This window comes from Morus notabilis, unplaced genomic scaffold, assembly GCF_000414095.1.
Source record: "Morus notabilis unplaced genomic scaffold, ASM41409v2 Scaffold280, whole genome shotgun sequence".
Taxonomy (NCBI): domain Eukaryota; kingdom Viridiplantae; phylum Streptophyta; class Magnoliopsida; order Rosales; family Moraceae; genus Morus; species Morus notabilis.
In genome coordinates this window covers 94,599-106,041 of record NW_010367253.1, presented here as the reverse complement: position 1 = coordinate 106,041, position 11,443 = coordinate 94,599, and the positions used below count along the sequence as shown (strand labels likewise).

General features: G+C 32.6%; 1 protein-coding gene across 1 annotated transcript in view; it reads left to right on the top strand.

Moving 5' to 3' along the window:
* Positions 1-4,085: 4,085 nt before the first annotated feature.
* LOC21388918 (EIN3-binding F-box protein 2) overlaps positions 4,086-11,443 on the top strand; it is a 23,193-nt gene continuing 15,835 nt past the window's right edge. The window contains exons 1-12 of the mRNA XM_010112170.2: positions 4,086-4,174; positions 5,209-5,616; positions 5,692-5,820; positions 5,931-6,138; positions 6,313-6,459; positions 6,942-7,016; positions 7,151-7,222; positions 7,776-7,847; positions 9,420-9,491; positions 9,619-9,690; positions 10,589-10,660; positions 10,941-11,012. Coding sequence (XP_010110472.2) covers positions 5,422-5,616; positions 5,692-5,820; positions 5,931-6,138; positions 6,313-6,459; positions 6,942-7,016; positions 7,151-7,222; positions 7,776-7,847; positions 9,420-9,491; positions 9,619-9,690; positions 10,589-10,660; positions 10,941-11,012 — 1,186 coding nt within the window. The 5' untranslated portion in view covers positions 4,086-4,174; positions 5,209-5,421. The remainder of the gene's footprint in view (positions 4,175-5,208; positions 5,617-5,691; positions 5,821-5,930; positions 6,139-6,312; positions 6,460-6,941; positions 7,017-7,150; positions 7,223-7,775; positions 7,848-9,419; positions 9,492-9,618; positions 9,691-10,588; positions 10,661-10,940; positions 11,013-11,443) is intronic.

The following is an 11,443-nucleotide window of genomic DNA, read 5'->3' as shown; positions in this document are numbered from 1 at the left end:
AGGGAAACAAAAAGAGCAAATATTAATGACATTGGAGGAAAGTAAGCAGAAAGTATTAATAGTACCCGAACCATTCCAAATGTTGCTTTAATTGTTAGGTATTAAAAAAATATGTATCATCTTGCTTATACGAAGTAGAGAGAAAACAAAAACCAGGTAAAAGATATAGGTCAAAACGAAATAGAAGAGAGGAAAAACAGAAGGAATAGGGTAGTAGAGGGAAAAAAAAAAAGAAAAAAAAGGAAAAGAAGAGAGAAAGAAATAGTAAAAGAAACGGAGAAAGAGCAAATATTAATGACATTGGAGGAAAGTAAGCAGAAAGTATTCAAAGTACCCGAACCATTCCAAATGTTGCTTTAACTGTTAGGTATTAAAAAAATAGGTATCCTCTTGCTTATATGAAGTAGAGAGAAAACAAAAACCAAGTAAAAGATAAACGAAATAGAAGAGAGGAAAAACATAAGCAATAGGGTAGTAGAGGGAAAAAAAAAGAAAAAAAGGAAAAGAAGAGAGAAAGAAATAGAAAAAGAAACGGAGAAAGAAGTGAACAGTAAAAAAGAAACGGAGAAAGAAGTGAAAAGCAAATAAAAAACAGTAAACGTAAATATATTGAGAAGTGCATCATGCACAATGAGAGGTACCTGCCTCGGCAATAGATAATTCAAACTACATAACTCAGAGTTAAAAGGCAAAACAAATATCAGAAGGAGACAAAATAACATATTATATGAATAAATAAATCTCAATTTAAATTGTGAGAGTAAAAATAGCAGGGATTTATAATAACAAACAATTATGAGAAAATATCATAGGCAAAGAAAATAGAGAAAAAACAACATTTAATACTGTAAGAAGGAAACTAATACACACACAAATAAGTCTTGAATTAAAGAGTTATCCCAACAAAATACAAAGATGAGAATAACAAAAAATAAAAAATGGAGAACAATCAAAAATTTTGAATGAGACAGAATAAAAAAAGAAAAACAACACAAAATGAAAATGATACATCCACAATAATTTTTGAACAAATCATATCAAACTCAACATAACAAGATTATTCTTGCTCATCATCGTTATGAGGGGGCAAGAAAAAAAAGAAAAAAAAAGAAAAAGTGGGAATAGGAAACGGGCGGAGAGAAAAAAAAGGGAGAGGAAAAAAATGGAGACTAAAGCTAAAACATTTTAAATTATTACGGTCTCATTCATTTCATCGATTCGAGTTTTCAGTTTTAAGTTTCTACAGTAAAAAATTCTTAGAAAATGTCACATTTAATTTTATTTTTTTTTTGTTACAGTGAAAAGCTATCAAAAAATGTCACATCTCAACTCGAATTAAAAATTTGAATCCGCGAAGTGAACGAGGCTTACATATATCTAAGCAACGAATAAAGTGCAAGTAAACACGTTAATGCCATTAGAAAATAATAAAATACTAAGTCATAGATCAACAAAAAGGCTAAAGCAAAAAAACAACATGCATTAATAACATTAGGAAAAAGTAAGTAAAAACTATTAATAATACCTGGAACGTTGCGAACACTGCTCTAGGTGTAAGTTATGGACCAACCAGAAATGAACATCGACAATCAAAGGTAGAAGGATAAGCAAACAAAGTAGTAAATACTGAAGGATAAGATGAAGCAGTCAAGGATCACGGGTAAAATAACAACAAATAGAAGCAGTCAAAGGCGCATAAATAGAGAAGCAAAGCAGTAAATGAAGAGGAACAGAGTGAAACATTAGATGGTGAAGAATAGAACGGAACGAGAAAAATAAGATGCAGAGAAAAAGAAGGCTGGAACATATATAACAAATCTGTCCAAGCAGCAACATTGATAAATAATAAATGGAAAAGTCGACATGAATAGTAAGTAACCTCTAGTAATATGACACGTAATAATGCATATTCAGCTTAGAAAAATTAAAATACCAAAATTTTTTAATTACTAAGCCCTAGGAACAATTTTAAAATAATATCCTCAGAAATAGAAAAAACAGAGGCAAGAAAAATAGGAAAATATTTTTTTCCCCTAAATTGCCGGGGATTCTTGATAATGCAGGATAAGAATGAGTGAGATTCCAGAAAATAGACATAAAAAAATCACTGATTCATTTAATAAGTCCGTAACAAAAGCAGAACAAATCATCAACCTAAAAAAGCAAAGGACAACTATAGACAGACCAGCTCATCAATGCAATAAATGAAGGAAAAAAAACCAAAAATTACCCATACACGACATTAAATCAACCAAGAGAAAATCCATCGGCGCAGATAGAGTGCCTGCAGAAATAAATTCATCAAAGGAGACGATAAGGAACCCGCCAAAAATTTGAACATAGCAGCAAGCATTAAAAAACAAAATGCTACAGCAAAGAAAGCATTAAAGGAAAAAACCCGAGGAAAAATTAAAAACAACTGTAAACAAAAAATCTAGTAGATGAAGCGGCCAAAGAAAAAACCCAACGAAAAAATACATAAATAAAAATAACCGGAACAAATTAAGAACAAAACACATAAACCGCTAAATATAAGTAGGAACCAAAACGGAGAACGCGAAGCAAACGAACAAAGAAGCAAGAAGCAAAAATCAAAGAGGCGTAGACGAAGAACAGAGCGGAAATAAAGCGTGAACTGCGAACGGGAACAACAGAAGAATCTAGAAAGGAAGAGGGACAAAACCCTCAAATTTCCACCCAACCACCAACAGAACCAACACACCGAAACCACAAAGGATCAGAAGTAAGATTCCGAGCAAAACAGAGCAAGTGAGAAGGATCACAAGAAGAGAAGAACCAAAAAATAAAAAAAACGGGGCCATAGCAGCAGAGAGCAGAAAGGCAAAGGAAGAAATGAGCATTAGGGCTCCACACAGACAAAAGGACGGGAAAGCCCACGGCACAAAGAAAGAGAAAACTAAGGGGATAGGGACAAAATCGTCCAACCACATCCCGAGACACAAAAAGACCAAAAGCCCCACTGCCCACAAACAGAATAAGGGCAAAAAGAAGAGCAAAACCGTCACACCACTGTACTATGCACAGTAAGTTGAGTGAGCAGTGACCCGTAGCTTTCCTATAGTATATGTACTAATATGGGAGATATTCTCCAATTTTATAACATCAGCCAAGATGTTGTTTATTGCGGCAAAGCGTTACGCAAACAAATAATAAGGGTGTGTTTGATAATGGAATTTGTACTCTGATTCGAATTATAGTTTATAATTTGTTACAGTATTTTTTTTATAAAAAATATACGTAAATTGAAAATAGTTATAATCTCATGATTCTAATCTATGAACTAAACGTCTCCTAATAAAAGTTTGGTTCATGAATTTAGAATCATAATTCATGATTCTAATTTTTAAAATTTAAATTATTTATGAGAAAAAAATATTATAAAAAATTAATAATTATGATGAGAATATAAAAAACGAACCCTTAAAACAAACATCTTATTAATTTTTCGCACATGGGCCAGCAAAGTGGGGTCTACAGCGAGAAAATATGAGTATTAGGGGATGTTTAGTTGGAGGATTCAAACTATAATTTGAATTATGATTTATAGTTCGTTATAATGTTTTGTTTCGTAAAAAAATATATGTAAATAAAAAATAATTCTAATCACATGATTCTAATTCATAAATTAAACTAAGGGGGCGTTTGGTAGAGGGATTCGTTCCCTGATTCGAATCATGATTTGTGGTTCGCTACAGTATTTTCTCTCATAAAAAATACACGTAAATAAAAAATGGTTCGAATCACATAGTTTGAATCCTCAAACCAAACAAACCTTAAACGTAGAGGATGTTTGGTAGATGGATTCATTCCCTGATTTGAATAATGATTTATGGTTCGTTACAGTATTTTCTCTCACAAAAAATTTACGTAAATTGAAAATGATTCGAATCACATGGTTTAAATCCTCCAATCAAACGTCCTCTTAATCAATTAGTTGTCAAATCACGGCCTATTGACGTTCACCCGTACAACTGCCACGTGTTATCATCAAGTTAATTCTGTCACTCCTAAGCCTCTCCTCTCTTTCCCCTTCGGTTCTTATTACTCACTCTCTCTCTCTCTCTCTTCGCCTGAAAGCTTTTTTCGCTTTCTCATTTTCCAACAAATTTCTTCTCATTTCTCTCTCGCTTTTGGGATACCAAAGAGATGAAGGGTGAGAGCTCTTCTTTGTTGTTGTTATTATCATGTCTTTCTTTTATGTCGAGTGTTCTAAATTTCTGTGTGATAAAACCTCTTTTAAAATCTCCCTGTTTCTCTTATTTAGAGGGAAAAAAACTGATTGAGAAAAAAAAAGAAGAGTACAGAATGAATTTTTATTTTATTTCATTTTTTTGTGAAAATAATCGATAATTCGAAGCCAATAAATTGTGTATTTCTTAGCAAACACTTCACTTTCTTCTTTTCTTCAACTTTTTTTTGGGGGTCTATTTTCCATTTGTTGTGAATTCGATGTTTCCTTTTCTTCAGTGTTTGTTTGTCAGAAGAGATTCTTGTGCAAAGCCGCGCGATCACTTTCATTTGTTTTTGTTTTTGATTTGTTTGCTTGTAAGCTTGTATACCTAATTTAATATGAAGGAAAATAGCTTTAGTTTTACATAATTTCATATAATGATATACTAATGTTTATGAAAGGTTTTAATGAACGTAGACTTTATTTTATCAAACGAGAGTCTTGTTTAGATTTGGGATGTACAGTTACGAAGTCTTTTTCAGCGAATTAATTGGACTTTTTTTTCTAATTAATTTAAATTTATGCTTACCGGTTTGTGTGCAATGATGATCATTAAAAATATAAGTAAATGGCGCCAGTATGTAATTTCAGTGTGAAATGAAGAGGAGGTTTTGGTTTATGTATTCAGAATCATGATTCATTTACGTGTGTTTTTTGTGAGAGAAAAATACTATAAAAAACCATGAATCATGAACGAATATAGGAAACAAACGTCTCCGAAATGATTGTTTTGTTTTGGATTTTTTTTGGGAGCATTTTCTGGAGTTTTCTGTACTTGTCATTGGTTGTTCTTCAGAGTTTGCTCTGTGCTGCTATAGAAGTTTTTCTGTATTTTTCCTACTAATTCCAGACATCTCTTATTGTTTCTACGGATTTTGAGTATGTGTTTGCCTTGAGGAATTTGTTGAGCTTGGGGCAATTCTAGGTATCTTAGTCTCTTTGCTTTTTCCAATCAGGGTGAAGAGAGTGTACATGGGCTACTTTTTGTCCGGGCATTGGCCGTGATATTGTTTTTTGATACAACACGGGATTGAACCCACAACCCCCTACCCAAACTCCACCCAATCCAAAACCCCCAGTGCCACTAGACCAAGAGGTCTTAGGTGGCCGTGATATTGTTGATCTGCACTTTTATGAGGTAGACCAAAAATCTACTATATCGGTGCTTGATGGGGGGAATTTGTTCACGGAAGAGAGACCAACAGGTCATGGAAGATGCTGTACCTCGGGAGACCTCGGCAAGATATTGCAAAAGTGGCAGTTCAAAATGGCTGGGAGCCTCGTGTCGACCTGCTATTGATTGTCAGTCAGGAGGAGGCAATTGCCCATCTCTTTTGGATTTGTGCATACAGAGCGTTTGTAAGGTAGTTGCTTTTAGTGTTGCATCTATCTGTGTTGTATTTTGTTTGCTTGGTCTTACGTTTGAATCATTGTGGCAGGATATTGGGAGATATAGTTCATTTTCAATGCTTCCAAGGGATGTAAGCCAACAAATATTCAATGAATTGGTATATTCCAACTGTCTTACCGATGTTTCTTTTGAAGCTTTCAGAGACTGTGCTCTCCAGGTGATGTTTTGTGGGAAAGTTTAGTTTGACAAGTTGATTACTTTTTTGTTAACCATTATTCTTATTATGGAGGGACATCATTGGGTATGTTTTTTCTTTTGTATTGGCAGGATGTTTGTTTGGTTGAATATCCTTGTGTGAAGGATAGCTGGATGGATGCTATCTCCTCACAAGGATCATCTTTACTTTCTGTCGATCTCTCTTCTTCAAATGTTACCGATACTGGCTTGGCTTGTCTGAAAGACTGCACCAACCTCCAAGAGTTAGCTTTGAATTTTTGTGATCAATTTTCAGAACATGGGCTTAAACACATTGGTGGTAATACTGTCATTTTGTCGTTCTATTCCTGTCTAATACACTTTTAAAATTGCATTTTCTAACCTGCATGTCTACCTTGTACATCCTATATTGGAAGGTAGTTATCACTTATCATTGGTGAAGAATCAATTGAATGATTCCGAATGGATGCATATGATAACTTTTGTTCTTTAGGTCTCTCAAATTTGACCTCTTTGAGTCTTAAACGGAGCAGTGCAGTAACTTCTGAAGGAATGCGTGCCTTTTCGAGCTTAGTTAACTTGGAAAAGTTGGATTTGGAGAGGTGTACAGGGATTCATGGTGGATTTATTCATATTAAAGGTTTGCCCTCAATGCTTCTTTAATTGACATAACTAATTTTGGATCCTTAGTCTTAAACTGTATAATTTGTTGATCTTGGTTATTACAGCTGTTCATTAAGGCGGATCTTTTGGCTGATTAAAAATGCTAGTTAAGCTTTGGTCCGTATGTTATCCATGTCAATTTTTCTCTCCCGTTGCTCATAAAATGGTTAAAGCTTTACATGTTTCACCCATCATATAAGGAAATTGTGGACTATGGTAGACCGCTGTCGTTTTTTCAATCATTGGAGGTTGTAAAAGATTGCTTCTAAGGAAAAAGGACTTTGAATTCTGCCTCCATCAAAGTTACATTCATTTTAGCATTTAGTTTAAGCTAATGAAAGCCAATTGAAATCTAATCATTGAACTTTCTTTCCTTTAGACTAACATGCTATCATCTTTTTCAACCCTCTTTCAATCTGTTTAAAATCATTATAATTGCTTTCTTCAAATATTCTACAGGGTTAATGAAACTCAGTTCTCTTAACATCAGATGTTGTAAATGCGTTGTAGATTCAGACTTGAAAGCTCTCTCAGGTAATTGTTGAAAATGAAATGATGAATGTTAGTTTTAACAACGATTTAATCAAACTATATGGAAAAAGTGGTATTTTTAAGACTTAACAGCACTTCCATGATATTTCTTGTTTATTATTCTTCTCATGTTTCAGGGCTTACAAATCTCAATGAGCTACAAATTTCCAACGGTAATATCACCGATGTTGGAGTTTCTTACTTAAAAGGTAGTTAGTTTTCTCATTGCTATTAATGTTGCTGAAAAAAGATGGAAAGGTTTACAGTCATTCTCAGAAAAAGTACGAGAAATAGCAAGGAAACAAGCCCTGAAAGATTTTTAGATTCCTACTTTTTCTTGAACAGGTTGGCAAAAGAGTGATGATTTCAAGAGATCGTATTATAAACCCCAGGCAGTGATCTTCAATATCATCATATATTGCTTTCACTATACAAAAGGGACGCACAAGCCTACTGTGTATCCCATAGGGAAATTCAAACTATAGCTATCAATCAGTCGTTGCCTTCTCATACTCTGAACTAACAACATAAACAACCAACAAAGACTAAATTGAAGTTGTTAAAAATTTGAAAAAGCGAGTCTTTGTAATTAAGAATATTGTTACTAGTAAGGGAGTTATCCACTCTAGCTTTTGTCAATAATTGGATTAACACTCTTCTATGAGTTATGGATAATTGGTTATTTGCTTATTATGTGTGTCCTTTAGTTCTCTGTCCATTAGACTGCAATCATTATATCTTCATTTTCATCATGCTTGGCAGGCTTGCGCAAGCTAAATATGTTAAACTTGGAGGGATGCAACGTAACTGCTGCCTGTCTGGAGTCCATTTCAGGTTTGCTTTCTGATATAAAGTGGAAATCTGTATATTTATAATAATCTTCAAGGTCTACTGTGACAAACACATATACCAGGTCCTTTTTTTTTCCTTTTCTTTTTTTGCTTCTTTTGCTTTTCTTGCTTTTCTTGCTTTTATTTGTTTTTGGGTCCCCTTCCTTTCTTATTTGCTTATTTAGTCTCTAATTTTTGCTTTTCCTCTCACCCTTATTTAATCTTATTATCATTTTAGTCCCTCATTTTTTTTTGTTTTTTGTTTTTTGTTGTTTTTTTTGCTTTTCTTCCTTTTGTTTTTTTTGGTCTTCCTTCCCTTTTTATTTGCTTCTTTTAGCCTCTCATTTTTTTCCTCTCATTCTTTATTTAATCTTATCATTTTTTCACCACTATATACCTACTTTTTTTTACGGTTTTTTTTTCCCTTTTGCGTTCCTTAATTTTGTTTTCTTGGGTCCTCCGTCCCTTTTTAATTTGCTTTTTCTTAGTCCCTTATTTTTGTTTTTTCCTCTCTCTTATTTTATCTTATCATTTTTTTTACCACTGTACATTCTTGTTTCTTTATGTTTCTTTTTTATGTTTTTCTTTTCTTTTCTTTTCTTTTTTTTTTTGCTTTTCTTCCTTTTGTTTCTTGGGTCCTCCTTTCCCTTTTTTATTTGCTACTTTAGTCCCTTATTTTTGTTTTTTCCTCTCTTATTTAATCTTATCATTTTTCTCTAGTATACATTCTTATTTATTTCCTTCTTCCAAATGTCATCCTGGTGAAATAATTTTTTTTATTTTTTATTTTATTTTTCATTTTTGTATTAGTTGTGTATTAACTACCAACTAACTAAGATTTTTGTTATTAAAAAAACAAAAGTAATAACACAATAATCAAAACTGAATACAAGGATGAAACTTACAAAATTACCCCGTGTATAGCACGTGGCTTCAGCTAGTAATAAAATAAACTCAAATAATTCCAAATGATACCAATTTTAAATTCCTAATATCTATATCTTTGTTCCTCATCACTCTCTCTAGTTTCTTGACATTTCCAAGGATTCTGGTTTTCCACCTATAAATTAAGAAACCTAACGTGGATGTGTGTGGGTTAGTTGATGGTCTATGATATGTAGACCAGATTCCTGTGCAAGAAATAATATAAGAAAAAGATTATGTCTTATTATTTATTTATTATTATTATTATTTTGAAAATGTTCTTGCATTAGTTTTCTTTGTGCTCAGTTTAACATATTCAAGAAGCTCATTGCAAGTTGCATCGATGGTGGTATAAATCATCTAATGTGAATGACATGCTTTAGTGTAGGTTTTTTGTTTGCCTGGTGACTATGTAGCTTGTAGTTGAAGTTTTTTCTTTGTTTTCTTTATTTTCCCGTTGCCTGATGGATTTCTCATCCATCTTTTCTGGTTTTGTATTCTTTGATTTATTTTATAAAATTTCTCAGTTTCTTATAAAAAATAATAAATAAACTTCTCAAACTAAAGGTTTTACTATGTTTTCATTTCCAGATTTATTAAGTTAACTTATATGTTTCCATATTAACTTTAAAACTTGTTGGTTTTGGTGCAGCTATTGTTGCCCTGGCATACTTAAATCTTAACAGATGTGATCTCTTTGATGATGGCTGTGATAAATTTTCTGGTAAATGACACTAGAAGTACTGCACTGGCCCTGGTTCTTTGGATCAGGGCATGCACGGTGTTCAGTATATGCTCACTTTTTTTTTACCTCCATGATTGGTGTTTGCTAAATGATTTATGGTCTTCAGGACTTGTAAACTTAAAGTTATTGAGCTTGGGGTTCAATGCTATCACGGATGCATGCTTGGTTCATCTAAAAGGTGTTCTCCTCTTTGCCTTTTTAACCTTTTCGCATGCTATTTCCTCCATATGAATAAATTCTGTGCAAGGCTTTCTTCTCTACTTTTATGTAACTCAGCATATTATTGTCATTCATAGCACTGAAGTCTTTTTATGATATGTTTGAAGTAGTGAGAATGTATGTGATGAGATTTTGTGCTGGATATAACATTTTACAGTTCATTCTTATCCACATTAGCTTTTAGAAAATTAAAAATTTCCCTAAGGGGGCGTTTGGTATGCGGTAATGGGCAGGAATCATATTACTGGAAAAGTGATAGAAGGGAATATGATTCCTGGGAAATGTGTATTACCACGTTTGGTTATGCATGTGAATCTTTTCTCATATTCCCAGGAAAATTATTTTATTGTGTTTGGTTGATACAAAGTAATGTAATATATTTCTTCTTAATAATAACTAATTTAAAATATTTTAAGTACTAAAAATTTGATTATTCTTAAGAAACACAAAAATTCTTCTTAGTTTAAGAAATAAATTTGTAAGTTCTTCTTCAAAAAAAAACCTTCTTCTCCATCCTCTCTCGGGGGGGGGGGGGAGTGTTGCAGACGGGTAAAACACCATATTGATATTCCTGGGAATCTGAATAACACCATATTGGGTGTTATTCAGATTACCCCATAAAATGAATCCCATGGGATTGATATTCCTGGAAATATAAAAATCACAATTCTTGTACCAAACATAGAAATATGTGAAGATTTCCATTCCCACTTAAAGATTACTCCGTACCAAACGCCCCCTAAAGGATATCTAACTCATGCGCAAACTGTTGTATAACTTTATTTTTCATTTTTTCTCTGCGCCCTGATTGATGTATCCATTGTAGCTATATTCTGTATCTGTACTTCATCTTGCAGGTTTAACAAAATTGGAGAGTTTGAACCTGGATTCCTGCAAGATAACTGATGAAGGACTTGCTAATTTGACAGGTTTGCTACAGGGTTCTTACCTTTTTAGTTTATTACATTCTATATGATGGTGTTATTTTTTAATTGTTTTCAAAAAAATGTGAAACCTCCTATTTGATTATGAGAATATGTTGTTTATTGCTTTGCTTGTGAATTATAGTATTGTCTGTTTCACAGGATATTGAAATCTTTTCGTCAAGCTACCTGGACATGCAATGAATATTTTGTTCTAGTAGTTTGTCTAAGTACCTTTTCCTGTAAATTTCAGGTTATAACCTTTTTCTGTGGCTTCTTTCTTCAGGTCTAAAACTTCTGAGCAGTTTGGAATTGTCTGATACTGAAGTTGGGAGTACTGGACTGCGTTATGTCTCAGGTTAGGATTCTATTAGCCTTTGGCCCATTCTTTTCACAGTTAGAATCACAATTCAACTTTTGTGCTATAGGCTTAGTTTGGTATTGCTATAGATTTTGGAAAAATTACTTTTAGCTGTGCTGAAAGAAAAAACAGCTGCAACAAAAAGCACTTGAGTGTTTAGTAAACTATAATTATAGTAGCAGTGCTGGTTTCAAAATCAGTGTAATAGCGTTTGGTAAATTATGAGATTAAATGGCTGTAGATAGTTAAAAATTATGACTATATTATATTATACTATAATATAATATGTATAATTATAATATAATATATATTTATTATTATATTTAATATAATACAAAAAAACTATTATTATATAATTATGATATAGAATATAATAATATTATTAAAATAATAATTTAAAAATAACGATTATATTATATTATAATATA